At 41.5% G+C, this 18,667-nt stretch overlaps 1 protein-coding gene across 2 annotated transcripts in view; it reads right to left on the bottom strand.

The window, feature by feature from the left end:
• The window catches only part of kcnn2 (potassium calcium-activated channel subfamily N member 2), a 30,953-nt gene extending 15,459 nt beyond the window's left edge, over positions 1 to 15,494 (bottom strand). The window contains exons 1-4 of one of the 2 annotated variants that reach the window (XM_055874577.1): positions 14,407 to 15,494; positions 12,905 to 13,000; positions 2,613 to 3,031; positions 2,089 to 2,230 (exon numbers count right to left, since the gene is read on the bottom strand). In XM_055874577.1, coding sequence (XP_055730552.1) covers positions 2,089 to 2,230; positions 2,613 to 3,031; positions 12,905 to 13,000; positions 14,407 to 15,168 — 1,419 coding nt within the window. In that variant the 5' untranslated portion in view covers positions 15,169 to 15,494. The remainder of the gene's footprint in view (positions 1 to 2,088; positions 2,231 to 2,612; positions 3,032 to 12,904; positions 13,001 to 14,406) is intronic. The other variant, XM_055874578.1, reaches the window with a different exon arrangement.
• Between the last annotated feature and the right edge of the window lie 3,173 nt (positions 15,495 to 18,667).

The raw sequence follows: 18,667 nt of genomic DNA, 5'->3' as shown, positions 1-18,667 counted from the left end.
GCTTAATAACACCAGATAGATATTGGTCTCCACTAGGCTAAGTGTCAAGTGTAGCCTAAGGTCAAAATTGATTTCAATTGCCTCCCGAGTGGCACAGCGGTCTAAGGCACTGCGTCACGGTCTAAGGCACTGCGTCGCAGTGCTTGATGCGTCACTACAGACCCGGGTTTGATCCTGGGCTGTGTCGCTGCCAGCCACGACCAGGAGACCCATGAGGCGGGGCACAATTGGCCCAGCGTTATCTGGAGCCAGGGTTAGGGGAGGGTTTGGCCAGCCGGGCGCACGCACGTGATACGGTCGCCAGTTGTACGCTGTATATTTTACCCACGGTCTTGATAAGAAATGACCTTACCAGACCCTTTTGGATAACATAAATACGAAACTAATAAAATAATAACAATAGCTGGCTACACCAACATTAGTTTCCATTCATACAAAGAGTCGGGTAAACTGCCACGATAGATTTGCTGTGGTAAACGAGAAAACACTTTGTACGGAATTCTATATTGGATTATATTGTACGGAATTCTTGTCAAATAGATGAATTTCCCCTAGTTTGTTAAAAAGGACTAAGTTGTTCTGATTACAATACCAGCCAGAGGGCGAACATATCTCAATTTACTTTTGTAGCAAGCAGGACGAAGGTAACACCGACATCATATTTCAGGCAGCAGTAGAGGTGACCAATAAAGGTTGCAATTGAGATCAGCTGTGCAGGTGAATTTAGAGCGTATTGATGGTTTAACGAGACATCAGCTGGCGATAATCTATTGCCATCGATGGTTGCAATAGGCCCCTTGTTATTTGATTATATTCCAATAGGCTACATTCTGTAGGCTACCCGTTAGCCTATCATTGTCACATAATGAAAGATGTGAAAACGGATAATATGCTACTGTGTTTCCCTGTCAGAGTTGATGAGCTGATTTGGGCCATCAGTTGATTGACAGATGTATCACTACTGTAGAACGATACACTTTCCTCCAGTGTGGATGCTCGTCCACGCTTTATAGTTAGTCTATGTATTCTGGTCTTTGGATTGAAAGCCTGTATTGTGTGGCTTTAATATTTAATTTCGTAAATCTATGAAAATGTTTATGCATTTGAGCCGACCCAAAGACGACTTTGTTGAGCTGAGACACTTCTTTGATGTGTAAATCATCCGACTATTTGTTTTACTTCTTGAAAACATTGAAATAAATGCAATTAACTTGTGGGCCCAATGAGGACTCAGGCTGGACGCTACATCGCCCAGCACTCATGATGCTTGGAGTGTGCTGCTTAGACCACTGCTCTATGGCAGTTCACTAAGAATACTATGAATACTGATGATCCATAGGCATGTAATTTTTTATAATTTAGTTTTAAGCCTTCCCCAAACCATGGCCCTAACCTTAACAACTCGGAATGAATGCCTAAACTGTTAACCTTTGAGTTGTTTCTGTTTTAACCCTGTAACCGCTCAGAATAAATTCATAAAAAATAGATGTTCATCCATGTGTCAAAGGGCAGGGGGCCAGATTCGAACTCATACTAACTCTGGCATAGGCTTTGTGTGCTGCGGTCAGTGGCTGTAACCGCAAGATCACACAGGCACTGAGGCGACCAACATAACGTATTCTGCCTATTGCTTGCCTTCAACATATAATAAAACAATTGATTAAAAAGAATAAGATTTTCCCTCACGAAAAATACATCTACCCCTACAAATATGTTAATTTATGATAGTCCACATAAGAATTAACACGAGACGCACGGTAGCCGGTACGTAGCCTACATACGGTAGCCGGTACGTAGCCTACATACGGTAGCCTACAATGCAGTTCTGCTTCCAGCTGCACCCCTGGCGGCGATTCTAACCACTTCTTCAGATATTCAAATCCTCCTGCTGCAGGATTATTTTCCTCCTGCGACGAAAGGGGTCAAATTAAGATCTGAGATCTTCATGTAGAACCCTCCGTGGAAAGGGTTCTACATGAATCCCGAAAGGGTTCTCCCTGGAACCAAAAAGGGTTCTCCTATGCAGTCAGCTGAAGATTTATTTTAGGTTTTAGATAGCACCTTTTTTTGTAAGAGTGTAGGGCTCACCATAATACCAGTGAGGAGACAGACTCCTTTTCCACAGTAAGTGTTGGGTACCATGTCCCCATATCCAATGGTTAGAAAAGTGATTGAGATCAACCACATGGCTCCTAGGAAGTTGCTGGTTATGTCCATGTTGTCATGGTATCTGGAATGGAAGGTATAGAGTCAGCCTGGAGTCAGCTTGCCAAATACTTACACGTCTTATACATCATACGTACAGTACATCCATGCCTCATTCATGTGCAATATAAATAAAGTGTAAACAGATTCTCCTATCGCCTAACAGGACGTAAACTATGGGCCATAATTGTCTATCCATTGACATTCCCAAGCAGAAGATATGCATACAAAAATGGTGGTATGGCTGGGAATGTGAGGAGGGAGCACTATATCTGGATGTAAGCCTCCAGTAGGATGCACAACGAGTTAACGCCTGTTCCCCCTGACCAAACCATGGTGTCTTATTTATGTTTCATGCAGTGCTTTGTGCAGCATAGCGTGACAGCGATAGGGCAGCAGGTCCAGACCTCTCGCAGGCCCTCACGGTCCACGCAGCGATGATCCACAACGAGATGGTAAAGACCAGCAACACGGTGCCAGGGCAGATGGTCATCAGGGTCTTCATTACGAAGCGTGTGTTGAAGTTGATTTTGTTGAGCGCCCCGATACTGCGGGACGAGGCGTCTGTGAAGAGCTTGCTGTGGAGCAGCATGACGCGGGCGATGAGATACAGCCGCAAGAACATGGGGATGGACAGGATGATGTCCACGTCCGCGTCCGTCTTGGACGGGGTGTAGGAGAAGGCCAGGCGCGCTGTCCAGGTGAAGGTGTAGTTCCCTGGGATGGGGTGGATGGCGCACACCAGGATCTCCAGGCAGATGAAGAAGATGCGCTCGTAGGTCATGGCTATCCTCCAGTCATCTGCTGCATTGTCTACCATGAATAACTGAATAACAACATGGATGGAGAGGGAGAGGGAAGCAGATGGAGGTTACTGAACTAGCTCTGGTTAAATGCAGCCTTGCATTTGAATCCTTATGGCATCATTCTAAATTGATAAAAACCATAAACCATTACGAGCACACTCAATCAATGGAAATGAATGAACTCAGGTTTCTGACTGATTGCCGTTCAGTGATTCCAATTACTGTTAGTGTTCGCTACACTCTTCACACTGTTCTGTCACGGAAGTCTATGGGACCTCCTGCATGTAGCTAACATTTCCGACTTCAAAGCATTAAACTGATGAGAACATCTGCCACCTCCCACATTAGCATAGGTCTCTTATCACCTAGCCACAGAGCAGAAGGTAGGCCACTCCACTGGGGGCTTTGATGTGGACTGATTTCACTACCTTTAATGACTCTCCTCTATCCTATCCTCCTCTATCCACACTCAGCCGTGCTGTACACCTCCTCTCCATCTCCTCTTTCCTCATCGGCCTCCACTCCTTTCCACTTTTTCTCCTCATAAACACCTTTCATCTCTCTCACTCCAGTCTAAAGCTATCCACCAGTCCCGCAGTTTATTGCTCAATGCTTCCATCCACCCTGAACTGATGCCCTCATTGGCCTCGTCCCCTACCGACAGACCAAATACACCCCTCAGTGTAATTCAATCAAAGTGATCTATCTGACTGTGTTTATGATCTACAGATAAACTACTACCCTCTGTCTCTAGAGATGGTTTCCTCCCTTGCACCTGGCATACTCCTCTGCAGATGGATTGCAGACTAAATGAAATCGAGCAACGTTAGCTTCCTCTCTACAGTTGTCAAATCATTCCCCTCTCTGACACGCAATACCGATAGTCCACCTCAGCCGCTCCCTCCTGCACTCAATCACCTCAAGGTCTATGGGTTGTATATGGGCTGTCACAACTGGTGGGAGATACTTCACAAAATGTTGCCGTTATCAAATTTCAGTGTGCTGCTTAGATCACTGCTCTATGGCAGTTCACTAAGAATACTATGAATACTGATGATCCATAGGCATGTAATTTTTTATAATTTAGTTTTAAGCCTTCCCCAAACCATGGCCCTAACCTTAACAACTCTGAATTAATGCCTAAACTGTTAACCTTTGAGTTGTTTCTGTTTTAACCCTGTAACCGCTCAGAATAAATTCATAAAAAATAGATGTTCATCCATGTGTCAAAGGGCAGGGGGCCAGATTCCAACTCATACTAACTCTGGCATAGGCTTTGTGTGCTGTGGTCAGTGGCTGTAACCGCAAGATCACACAGGCTGAACTGATGCCCTCATTGGCCTCGTCCCCTACCGACAGACCAAATACACCCCTCAGTGTAATTCAATCAAAGTGATCTATCTGACTGTGTTTATGATCTACAGATAAACTACTACCCTCTGTCTCTAGAGATGGAGACACAAAATGTTGCTGTTATCAAATTTCAGAGCAATATTCACCGTGACCTCAGCCATTCAATATAAAGGGAAATTTAACACGTTTTAACTGAAGCCATCCTATGATGCTTAGATTATTGGCGCTGCGTCTAGAGATATCTGTCCCTCCAGTGTGTGGGGAACATGATTATCTAAATCTGTTTTTGGTCTTTCGTCTGACTTTTCAAACAACAGTTCTGTTTGAGTTTTTGTAATTGGTCCTGTAAAGTATGTGCTACCCATGGCTCCTACTGTCTTCCCCACTGTCTAAACCTCTGAATAAGAATGAAAGAAAATGAAATATTCAAGATCAATTAATCTCAAACAAAATGAGAAGTCTGAAATCTATCACATATCAGCCAAATATGTTAGCAGATCAGTCAAAACACCAGAACGTTTAATAATTCAGATTTCTCTATGAGCACAAAAACTTGGGAGATAAATAAGTGAAGTCACACATTATGACTTGACATCCTGCCAACTAACCCCCATATAGTACAACTCTAGGATCCTCATTAGAGAACAAAATGCTGTCCCATTCCTCAAAGTGTAATGGCATCAATGACCTAGATCATATATTTAGCGATAATACATTACTAAATCTTGAATCATTGAAATATATATATTTCCCACTACCAAAGAAAGCTTTAATTTCACATCTTTCGCTCTAGGACACCCTGAAAATAACAAATGTACACCTGAAAATTGCGCTATAGTGCCACCCACGTCTTGTGATACAAACAGATATGCATCACGAGACATGACCCATAAGTCAATACATTGCATTCAAAAGTTGCTGATAAAGCTGCATTGGGTGAAATGGTGAAAAACTCAGACAAACAGGCAGGTAGGCAGGCAGATAAACTCACAGACAGACATGTCTCTGTCTCTCTCGCTCTCTCTCTCCATCTCTCTCTTCTATCTCTCTTTCTCCCTCCTCTCTTCCCACTCCCTCATGCGCCACCTTCTCTTTCTCTCCCTCCTTCTTTCCCTCCCTCCCCCTCCTCTCATCTCTCTTTATATTCCTCTCCCTCCCTCCTCTCTCCCACCTCCACCTCTAGATGTGCGTCAAGGGCATTGACGCATCAGTCAATACATTCCATTCAAGGTAAAAGAAAGTTGGTGATAAAGCTACAATGGGTAAGTTGGTGAAAGACTCACAGACAGACAAACATATACACTCACAGACTTTTTTGCCTTGAATGCAATGTATTGATTTATGCGTCACCTCTCGTGACGCGTATCTTTCTGCAAAAGTATACCAGACTGACACTTATCAGTTGATACCAGGCTAGCACTGCACATAATACAGCCTTCCAATCCCACAGGCACACTGACACTACAGCCACCTACACCCCATTGCCACACAAAGAACATTCCACTGGAACATCCTGGCAAATGTCACACTCCCATTAAAGCTAGCCTGCAAGCCAAACGCTTCCCACCGAAAGCTACAGGAAATCCCAACCGTAAACATCATTGCAGCATAGAGCATCATAAAGAAAACAACACAGAGGCAGAGTAATACAGATTTCAAGACGAACGACCCACATTCTAGCTCAAACTACATTGCAGCTACGTATACAAAACCCTCCCACGCAACATCTCTACCCAATTCATTCATCAAAACACCACATTGGAAGGTTCCCCCACAAGTATAATTATAAAGCACACAACTATGTGCCTGATGCCTATACTGAATACATACTGTGACAACATCTAGCTCCTTGAGAGCACTGACATCTGTCAGACTTCTAGGCTGAGCGATGCTGTAATACTAACCAGGCTCTCTGTTGCTATAGCCTTGATTTGGTAAGTCTTTCCAAGGGAGTGTAACTTAGACATGGAAACACAAGCTGTTACTCCACTATGTGACAGACGCTATCTTACTCACAGACCTATGCCATCAAAACAGTCCAAACAGAATATTGTCTGCACACAGCACGAAAGCTCTCATTTGTATTTGAGACAACAACTCAATGTAACAAAAGAAAACGTTTTGCTTTAAAACAGTGTAATTAAACATTTAAAAACAGGTCATATAAGAAAAGTCTATTGGTCTGTAAAAGCAATTATGGTAATTCATGACCTGAAATACAATACTCAAGAGCTCTTTACCTCTGAGCATCAAAAATATTCCATGCTAGTGGCAGAAGCACTAGTTATGAGGGAGAGGGGGAGTAACTTACAGTTACAGTACATCTGCAGCGGAAAACCTGGAATTATGTATGTGGCTTAAGAAGGGACAGCAGTCAAGTCTCTTTCTACAGTATATCATACGCACATACAGTATAACTTGTCCAGTTCATATCCTCCTAGAATAAAAAGACGGAAGGGGTTTATGGCTTACTACGCTTAAAAGGTCCTCAATGCTACGACAAGTCCATCCCATGATCCATAGCCTAATAAAGAGCAGAGCAAGAGGGACCAGAGAGGGACGCATAGAAAATGGCCTGTTGACCCGTGCTCACGCACCAACGCAAACACACACAGAAGATGATCTTTATAACAGAGAGAAAGAGCAGTGTCGCTACACATGGTGTCCTACAAGCAGAGCCCCTGTAATGCACAATGATAAGACACAAAGATCCAGAGTGACCGATTCCAACCAAGGCCAATCTCTTCAAATATAGCCTCCTGTCACGGTCCGGTGGCTGCTCTCAGATGGTTGGCTTGTCGTCTGATGGATACAAATACTGTTTAATCATTAAGGGACTATTCCCCTGCTCATCACGGGAACGCTGCACCCACGCCAGCCGGGGTGAGCCTAAGCCACAGTGATGACATCTTTGCCCACACCACACCATTAAGGATGTCCTGAGGTCATCCCATTCCTTAGCCTCTCTGTCGGCCTTCTTTCTTACAGTATCCATAGAAGCTCACCCTGTGTTGGTTGCAGCCTGGGTTGGTTACTGGTTTTAGTATGCTCAATATAACTAATGGAGTCCAGCTCAATATTTAATCTGTCTGTGTAATGTGGAGATGGGAACATATATCTTGTCACTGAGCGAAATAAATCGCTCAATCTCATTAGTGAATTAGGTTGAGAGGTTCAGCCCAATTAGAAATTCATGCAATGGTTTATTTATGATATCAAAGTGAGGCACTAAGAGGCTACTTTGCTGAGTAAATCTCAAGCTGTAGGTTACATTTTAATTTGCATCTGAACTCAAGTGATTACTGAATGTGTAGCATTCAACTGAAATAAAAAATCTATATGAAAAGATAATATCATAAGTAAATCTCCCTTTGTTTGGAGTGCTCTAGCTGGAGACGTTTCTCATATCAATTATATAACATCTATGTTTCTGATCATATAATTGATCATGGGATAGCAAACATGATCAATTAATAAACATTTGGATTCTCATCCTGTTCAGAGGCAGAGTATATGTGCCCTTGAAAGCCTGTTTGTTCAGTGAAAACATTGAGATCACCAGCAAGCAATGGTTATCTGACTCCAGTCTGGCGTCTCAGGCAGAGGACAGATTTCCCTGTGAGAAACGCACAGCCTCTCCTGCAGTTACACCACAGCATCTTTATACACACACACAGCACAAACACACACCATCCAGGACAAACTAAGCTCGACAAGGCTGGGTACATTGACTTCAATACAAAACCTAGGAGGCTTGTGGTTCTCAACCCCTTCCATAGACTTACTCAGTAATTATGACAACTTCCAGAGGACGTCCTCCAACCTATCAGAGCTTTTGCAGCATGAATTGACAAGTTGTCCACCCAATCAAAGGATCAGAGAATGAATCTAGTACTGAAAACATAAGCTACAGCTAGCTAGCACTGCAGTGCATAAAATGTGATGAGTAGTTGACTCAAAGAGAGAGAAAGACAATAGTTGAACAGTTTTTAACAAATTAATTTCTTCAGAAATGAAGGAGAAGCAAGAGAGCGCGAGAGAGCGAGAGAGAGCGTGAGAGAGCGCGCGAGAGAGAGATAGCTATATTTCGTTGGTAATATTTCTTTTCACTTTCACTTACTTTCCTAGCGAATACAGCTTGTTAATTTAGCGTACTCAAACACCCGGCTCAAACAGAGAGGGATGCTATGTTAGCTAGCTGGCTACGGCTATCCAACAATGGAACTCTTCCAAGTCAAGGTAAGCTTTTGGCTTTATTAACTTATTGCCACCGGGGCCCGCCGGTGTAACTGCTTGCAGACTCTACACTGTACTGCATGATTGTAGCAGGTTGACTAACGTGCTAGTTCTAACGTTAGTAGCTATGATGTTAGCTAATATGGTGACAACGATGTAGGCTGTGTGTAGCGGTTAGCGGTTATGATATGAAGTCCACAAGCGAAGGGAAAAGGTGAGAGCTCTTAAATGCAAGAAGGAATTATACAACGATAAAAGGGACCATACTGTTTGTATGTGACTGCTATGAAAGTGAACTGCGTTTAGGTATGATCAGGGGTGTATTCATTCTGCCAATTTTGTTTAAAAAAAAATCTTCAACGGAAGCAAACGTACCTGAGTTTGTCCAATAGAAACTCCCGTTTGCAACTGTTGGACTAATGATTACACTTAGCTAGATGCAGGCAAGAGTGTGCAAGGTATTGAATGTGTCAATGTCTGTCAATGAAATTGATCACTCAAATTTCTCTCGACCATTGCATCTACACTACCATTCAAAGTTTGGGGTCACACATTATATATGGCTTCTAATTGGAGAGAGGAGTCTTGAGGGTCTCTGAACTTTGAGACATCACACAAGGAAGATGGAGAGAAATCCTACTAATGCACCATGTCACTGATCACTGCCATCTTAAAGGGATACTTCAGGACTTTGGCAATGAAGCCCTTTATCTGCTTCCCCAGAGTCAGATGAACTCAACGCAATGACTGGAAGTCTATGGTAACTGCTAGCACGCTAGTAGATACCATAGACTTCCATTCATTGCGCTACGCTATTTAGCGTTGGTTTGCAAAACTACCTCTAATTTTCTTCATAGCATACTGGATGCAGAGACATAAAAATAGTATCTATTAGTGCATCTGACTCTGGGGAAGTAGATAAAGGGCTTAATTGCCAAAATCCTGAAGAATCCCTTTAATCTAGAAGACGTCCCTGAAGCCTCCCCATGTCCAAGAGCTGTCCTCAGACTGACCTTAGGATATTTCCAGCACTATGAGGACAGAAACTAAAATCAAGAGCTGTCTAACCAGCCAAAAAAGTGTAGTAGTCAAATCTTCCCTGTTTGTACAGTTTGGATAAGTAAATCACTTCAAAGGAGCTAGAGCTGAGTGTGGGCACCTCTCTTCAGTCTGAACTATGCATATATATTTGACAGGCATCTGTGAGTACAGATGGATGTGCATGTATAATATATCTCAATGAGGATGGAAAACAGCCAATATTGAGAGGACAGGATAGGGTGCACGCTCTGTGGTAGAGATAAGGTTGGAACATTCTGGGAACTTTCAATAAATTATTTGGTTTTCCAGAAATCCTGGTTAGAGGATTCCCTAGGTAGAGATATATACCAATACTACAACTACTGATACAGCTGCAAGTAGCAATAAAAGTGCCATTGAGTGGGGTCACAATCAACTGACTAAGGAGAGTATTGAGTAATAATATAGCTGCAAACAGCAATAACAGCAGATATGGAATTTAAGTGAGTGTCACTAATCAAGGTGAGAATTGCTATATTGAGTCATATACCAGTCTGAATAAGACTGTGGAGGATATGAAAATCGAATAACTGAATGTAAGCCATAAAATGTATCAATCTGATATTTCTAATAACAACCCCTCAGCGTATTTGTGCTTTTTCTATCGTCTTAATAGTCATTCAAAATACTCCATTCCCTTCGATATTGTCAGAAAATTGGTTGACTCAAGGAAGTCTAGTTTATGACATGTACAGTATGTTTATTAAATAACAGAAACACAAAGGGCTGAAACCAAAGGGCTGAAACCAAAGGGCTGAAACCAAAGGGCTGAAACCAAAGGGCTGAAACCAAAGGGCTGAAACCTAAGGGCTGAAACCAAAGGGCTGAAACCAAAGGGCTGAAACCTAAGGGCTGAAACCTAAGGGCTGAAACCTAAGGGCTGAAACCTAAGGGCTGAAACCTAAGGGCTGAAACCTAAGGGCTGAAACCTAAGGGCTGAAACCTAAGGGCTGAAACCTAAGGGCTGAAACCAAAGGGCTGAAACCTAAGGGCTGAAACCTAAGGGCTGAAACCTAAGGGCTGAAACCAAAGGGCTGAAACCTAAGGGCTGAAACCTAAGGGCTGAAACCTAAGGGCTGAAACCAAAGGGCTGAAACCTAAGGGCTGAAACCTAAGGGCTGAAACCTAAGGGCTGAAACCTAAGGGCTGAAACCTAGGGGCTGAAACCTAAGGGCTGAAACCTAAGGGCTGAAACCTAAGGGCTGAAACCTAAGTGAAAACCCTGGAAATGATACCCTCTTGGAAGCTTACACTGCATTCTATTATGTAAACAGCAATAGAGAACCTTTGCTGAGGAAATGTAAATGGTTTTGTTATGTATCAAAATATGGTATTGATCAGTATGCGTTTCTATCATCCCTTGCAAAGAAAACTTTACACTAGGCCATTTGAAAACTTTACAGTATGCAATTTGATATTTTTACAGTAGACCATTTGAAAACGTCACAGTAGGCAATTTTAAAACTTTACAGTAGGCCATTTTCTAAGTTTACAGTAGGCCATTTGAAAAGGAGACACATTTTACTGTTGAGCTGTTTCAATGATTGATATCCCTCTGGGGCTTGTAAGCCCTAAATATAACAAAGAGGCTAATGAATACAGACCATTGTAATTCAACAATACAAAAGATAATGAACTAGTGGCCTATTCACACACTGTATCCCTCAAGCTAAACCAAATGAATTCTACTCCAAAATTGAACCCAAATATAGTCATGAGGAAAAGTATGATTATTTCATGGACTTGACACAAGTAATATTAATTTGATAATGGCAGCATTTTCCTTGCACATAATCTTTATCGCTACATGAGGTTAATCTACTTTGTTTTACAATGGTGTTTGAAAAGAATGTAAATAGCCTTCATGTTTTCTCGCTGTTCCAAAGAAAGGAGACTGCTTAAGAAGAGTGTTTTTATGCAGCCTTCAGCATGGTAAAAAAAATGCTTGGCATAGGCAAATGTATTTCTTCTCTGGTCAATTTTACTCAGGTGGAGCAACGTAATAGGTTCCTGACAATACCGTAATATATGTCTACCTCTCGACAAGCCACACAATTGAGGGTGCACCATTCATTATTTTAATGAAGTGGTTCTACAACCAAGAGAGACATAAGTGCTGAATTGCAGGAAGAAAAAACATTAAGTAATGCAACAACGCTCTGACGCAAGGTCATAAAATTGAGTTTGTCCAAGTGCTCGAACCGTTCAAGGAAGCTGACAATCCAGACCAGTTAACCCCTGAAGGTTTGGAAGATGCAGGAGCCAATCTTGAGATGCAAGTGCCAGCCACTATCATAGTAAAATATTGATTTGGCTGCTGCTCCTATTCTACCCACTGATTCTCAAACAAATTAGAATAAGTATTCTCCAATAAATAAGATTATCTTTCTCATTGGGTGTTTTAATATGTTGAAACATATGTTCATATGTTTAAATACCTTTCTTGTTAGGGTGTTTTAATATGTTATCAATTATTGTTAAAATCACAAATACCTAAAAGACTACAAATTAAATAGAAATTATAACAGACTGAAGTAGACAACTTCTTAAAGCTAAACTCTCCAGATTAGATAAGAATAAACCATCAGAGTGGGCAAGGAATGACATTCAATTAGAGCAACATAGAAATTCATTTTTTGAAGCTATTTGTTCACAAAGTCTCCAATGATAAGAAAAACCTGGAGCAATAGTGTTTTGGTGATGATAAAGCAACTCATGTCATTAAGGTATTTATAAGTCAGTTTAAGTTTTCAATGCAACATAATTAGATCATGTCACCCGCTAAAGAGGAAATGTACTTAATTTGGAAATAATCAATTTCATTTCAGAGTAATTTCACTCAGTGAAGTCAGTGAAATCGATTTATCGCATCAATGTTGGAGCTAGAAACATAAGCATTTAGCTGAACCTGCGATAACATCTGTAAAATATGTGTACATGACCAATAAAATTTGATTTGGTTTTGATGTCTTGGATACAATTATTCTGCAAACTCACACTCATACTGATAAGAAATGTTTTAGTCATTTAGCAGATGCCCTTATCCAGAGCAAGGAATGACAGTAGCGAGTGCATAGATTTTCATACTTTTTCTTACTATGCACTTTGACAGCATGGTACACTTGAATAGCAAATGTGTAATAACACTATTATGACAGTATTATAACCACAGCTAAACTCTCAAGGGATGTGAACGACAATGACATGAAGAATAACCATGTTACCTGAATCTCCCTTGCGTGGTATATGATAATCAGACCAAGAAGAATGATTGTAGAAAGGCTTATCAGGCATTTTAGAGCTAATGAATACAATGACTCCTGTAAAGAGAAAAATAACAATAGTAATGCAACAACACATCTATTCATGCAACAAACATTATCTTACAAAATAGAAATATACTATTATATATTGAATCATTAACATTTCAGGAAACTCCTGTAAAATAGGCCTACATATTGGATTTGCACATAGCTAGTGCAATATAGTACAAGGCTACAGTATATTAGTAAAGCCTAGCACATCATACTGTAACACTTCCTTTAGTTCTATATCTTCAAAACGTGAATGCTGACATGCAAAACATTTTGGGACTGTATCAACAGTGGACTAATGAAAAAAATACCAAAAGATAGTTTTTTAGTGGAGTTTTCCTTTAAAGCCAACAGAGGACATCCCTCTAATGGTTGAGAGATCATGTGTCACTATATCAATGGAGTTTGTAAACCCACTTGACTCAAAGAGTAACCTGGTCTCAAAGCATTTTGTATTATTCGGTATGTAAACCCGAGACACTCCATTTAGTATGATATGTTACGTTTCGTATGGTATGTATTCATTTGTGGATGTACATCACTCATTTCATATGATATGTTAAGAATTACAATTTGTATTATACTGTAATGAAACAGCAGGGAGCAGGTCTCGAACCCTCGACCTTCTAGCCCGAGGTGCGGCGCGCTATCGACTGTGCCGCAAAAGCATGCTCGTCCGGCAGAGTCGATTTCTTATAAACCCAGGGTCGTTACAATATGTTACGAAATTGCAAAACATACATTATGTTACACATTTTCCAAATGCACAATATGTTACAAATTTGCAATATGACAATGTTTCGAACTTGTAAATGTACAATATATTACGAATTTGAAAAACGTATGATATGTTACGAATTCTAGTTAGGTGGCTAGGTGGCTAACGTTAGCTAGTTGACTAACGTTAGCTAGGCTATGGTTGAGGGTTAAGTTTAGGAGTTAGCTACTAGGGTTAAGGTTAGGGTTAGCTTGCAAGCTAAGTAGTTGCAAAGTAGTCAGTAGTTGAAAAGTTGCTAATTAGCTAAAGTTGTCCGTGATGTGATTCAAACTCACAACCTTTCGGTTGCTAGAGGTTCGCTTTATATGCCCACCCATTCACCCTGACCGATCACCCTATGTAACCGTCTGTCTTATGTAAACACACCAAACGTAACATATCATACCAATTTTTGTGTCTAGTCTATGAGACCAGGTTGCAAGAGAGAGACCAGCCATGCTGATCAGATGGTTTGTGGGTTAAGTCTTTACTGTCTAAATATTTTATGTGTAAAGAAAACAAATCGACTATGCTACTACTGGTTTAAATCCCTTTAAAATGAAACTTGCGGTTTTTCCTGGTAAACTCGACATGCCAGTCAATGAATCCTTCTGACCAAGATGGACCTGCAGCCTACAGGGTTTGAGTTACGCACCTTTCCATAGGCTCCCCATGAGAGTTCAGTCTCTATAACCATAACTACGATCCCAAACATCCCAAAGATCAAAGCATAGTCGCTGAGACGCTTCCTTTTCTCAAACAAGGCCCTTCTATGTCCAAGCTTTTGCCCAATGTTCTGGTTCTTCTTTTTACCCGATTTGCTGCCACTGTTGTTACATCCACCCCCTCCGTCTCCCGATGCGTAAGGCATTAGGGTGGTGGAATTGTTCTCCGGTTTAGAGGCTAGGGTGTCCGACGCATCTGCGGTAGAGATTGGTTGTAAAGGCTGGGATTCGGAATCAAACTCGTGTAGGTTTCTGCGGGACGAGCTCAAGTTGCTCAGCGGTCGCATAACGCCGCCGTTGTATCTGCAGCTACTCATGGCTATTTCGTTATACGAGTTACTGTCTCTGTGGCTGCTGCTCGGGCTGCCCCACTGCCGATTGTGGCACTGCTGATGGTAATGATGTCTGGATGAAATACCATGACTGGAGGGCGTGAACTCACAGACGCTAAACTGAGAACCTTGCCTCGAATAGGTTACGGATGGCGTCCTTAAAGTTCCTTGAGTGTTCGGCGACGTCCCGCGAAAAACGAGGCTTTTTCTTGCATCACATGTACAGTTATTACAGGTGCAGCATTGGTTGCGCTCCTTCGTGAGCCGTTCCTCTCGTCCGCAGTAGTGCTGGTACTTACAGCGATGCTGGAACTGCTGCTCTTGAAGGAAATCGTTCTGCAACTGCAAAGGGGTTTCCATGTCAGTGCTGCTGTTTAAAGCAGCAGTCGGGTACCACCATACACCCGCCGAAGGGCGTTGTGGTATGTCCTGGAGGACAGCTACGGAGCAAGATTAGACCCATTTCGGCTCCTGTAGAATGTAAGTGATGGCTCCAATTGGATAGACAGGACCAAAACAACCGTCTTGACGTCATTGAAAAGGTTGCAACATTTTTTCGAATATTATTCAAGGAAAGTAGCATGTCAGTAGAGAAAAACAATGTCTTACAGGTGAGACTGTTCAAGTATGAACATCAAGATAAGGGGAAAAATCATTGAGGGCATATTACATATGCTCATAACCTAGGCGTACTGCTACATGGGAGCTCTCAATGATGTTCACTCTGATGTTCACTGTAAAATACCAGTGGGGTAGCCTACCGTTTACACAAAATCAAACGTGCAAAATCAACTCACATTGTGTGATGTTTTGACTTATCAATTTATAAGAGTGTACATCTATGTAAATAAAAACGTGGATTACATTGAAAATGCACTCTTATATCCATTGCAGTCATTAAATAACAACGAACGTAATGTAAAGCAATACAAACACATAGCCTAAAATATAGCATATCTTGTTCAGGAGTTTTCCCATCATCCAATATTCTTCTAGTCAAAAATCTGCTATGCCTTTTATCAGCATGCACTACTTTAGGCTGGTATTGAATGTAAGAGATAATAATAATGAAAACATGTTTTGTCCATTTGATGTAGTTTAGAATACTGATACAGATAGGCCACCAAATATTTTTGGCGGTGGTAGGTTTGAATGGGCTCACTGGCTGCCGCACTGGCTACCGTCGTCGAAAGCGCGTTATAGATGAAAAATGGTGATGGTAAATGTGCAACGTCAGCACCATTGGAAAAACATATCAGTATGTGTTTTTGGCGAATTAAAGACTACATTGTATTGTTATCTCTCTCATTATCTACGAAAAATCAACTGCTGCCAGACTTGCACTTGGACACGTTTGGGAGCCCAGAAATGTAGCCTCACCCCTTGGATAGGATAAGCACAAGCCTCGTTTTGATTTACATTTGGTTGAGTTGTCGACTATTTATTGATTTATTTCACCTTTATTTAACCAGGTAGGCAAATTGAGAACACGTTCTCATTTACAATTGCGACCTGGCCAAGATAAAGCAAAGCAGTTCGACACATACAACAACACATAGTTACACATGGTGTAAAACAAACATACAGTCAATAATACAGTGAAAAATAAGTCTATATACAATATGAGCAAGTGAGGTGAGATAAGGGAGGTGAAGGCAAACAAAATATATATATAAATAAAAAAAATATAAAAAGGCCATGGTGGCGAAGTAAATACAATATAGCAAGTAAAAAAAGTAGAGATAGTAGAGATAGAAAAAAGTAGAGATAGAAATAATGGGGTGCAAAGGAGCAAAATAAATAAATAAATACAGTAGGTAAAGAGGTAGTTGTTTGGGCTAAATTATAGATGGGCTATGTACAGGTGCAGTAATCTATGAGCTGCTCTGACAGCTGGTGCTTAAAGCTAGTGAGGGAGATAAGTGTTTCCAGTTTCAGAGATTTTTGTAGTTCTTTCCAGTCATTGGCAGCAAAGAACTGGAAGGAGAGGCGGCCAAAGGAAGAATTGGTTTTGGGGGTGACCAGAGAGATATACCTGCTGGAGCGCGTGCTACAGGTAGGTGCTGCTATGGTGACCAGCGAGCTGAGATAAGGGGGGACTTTACCTAGCAGGGTCTTGTAGATGACCTGGAGCCAGTGGGTTTGACGACGAGTATGAAGCGAGGGCCAGCCAACGAGAGTGTACAGGTCGCAGTGGTGGGTAGTATATGGGGCTTTGGTGACAAAACGGATGGCACTGTGATAGACTGCATCCAATTTATTGAGTAGGGTTTTGGAGGCTATTTTGTAAATGACATCACCAAAGTCGAGGATTGGTAGGATGGTCAGTTTTACAAAGGTATGTTTGGCAGCATGAGTGAAGGATGCTTTGTTGCGGAATAGGAAGCCAATTCTAGATTTAACTTTGGATTGGAGATGTTTGATGTGAGTCTGGAAGGAGAGTTTACAGTCTAACCAGACACCTAGGTATTTGTAGTTGTCCACATATTCTAAGTCAGAGCCGTCCAGAGTAGTGATGTTGGACAGGCGGGCAGGTGCAGGCAGCGATCGGTTGAAGAGCATGCATTTAGTTTTACTTGTATTTAAGAGCAAATGGAGGCCACGGAAGGAGAGTTGTATGGCATTGAAGCTCGCCTGGAGGGTTGTTAACACAGTGTCAAAAGAAGGGCCAGAAGTATACAGAATAGTGTCGTCTGCGTAGAGATGGATCAGAGAATCACCAGCAGCAAGAGCGACATCATTGATGTATACAGAGAAGAGAGTCGGTCCAAGAATTGAACCCTGTGGCACCCCCATAGAGACTGCCAGAGGCCCGGACAACAGACCCTCCGATTTGACACACTGAACTCGATCAGAGAAGTAGTTGGTGAACTACTAACGTGAATTCAACGTGAAATCAACAAAACATTTCACCATGTTATTGGATTTAGGTTAAAAGTTGAGTGAAAAAATACGAAATTCCCTTACATCGATGACTTTTTGCAAATCCAATCAGTTTTTCACTTGATTCAAGTCATCACATATATTTGTTTTGTTGAAATGACGTGGAACCAATGCTGATTCAACCATTTTTTTGCCCAGTGGGTTGTTTCATCAACCAAACCTCTCAATTGATCAAGTGTAGGTTACTAGGGCTAATATTGTAGCCTACTCTTGTACATTGAAAGTGAAATGTTTGACTAGTTGCTTAGTCCAGATTAGTTACAATTACAGCAGCAGTTACTCTTCCTTGTATCGCTCAAAACCATGTTTTATTATTTTATCAATCGATAGTAGCCAATGCGTAGCTGATGTGCCGATTGAGCCACTCAAGATGTTGGAGATAGCAATTTCATTCACATGGTCTGTGCCTGTTAATCTTGGTTACATTCACAGACCATGTGACTTGCATTCCAGCCAGACTGGGGGCAGCCGTCTCAATCCTCAGATTGATGTGTTCGCTGGTAGCGGTGTTATTAATGGAGTGGAGGAGTTATGTCACCTGGAGGAAATATAGGCAACTGCTCGAAATTGAGCATCTGGGGAGCCATAAAGCAAAGCCTGAACCCAATCATCCACACGTATTGGGTACTGCTGCAACCACACATTATTATAGAATGTGTATGTGTATGTTTGAAACATCCAACATCATTGTTCTCTCAAACTGTATCTTGTATTTTCTGAATCCCGAATGATCTGAATTCTGACAGCCTGTTTAGGCTATGTGGTTAAAATAGACTATTATAGGGATCATTTTACAGTACTTGGTTAATAACATTAATTTAATTATGTCAGAGAAGGCATCTCCAGTTTATAAAAAGCACCTATGCACCAGTGACTCCAAATCTTTGAAATTATTGGAGCTGTCCAAGGTGCTCAA

Source organism: Salvelinus fontinalis, chromosome 21 (genome assembly GCF_029448725.1).
Source record: "Salvelinus fontinalis isolate EN_2023a chromosome 21, ASM2944872v1, whole genome shotgun sequence".
Classification (NCBI taxonomy): domain Eukaryota; kingdom Metazoa; phylum Chordata; class Actinopteri; order Salmoniformes; family Salmonidae; genus Salvelinus; species Salvelinus fontinalis.
This window is presented reverse-complemented; position numbering and strand designations above follow the sequence as displayed.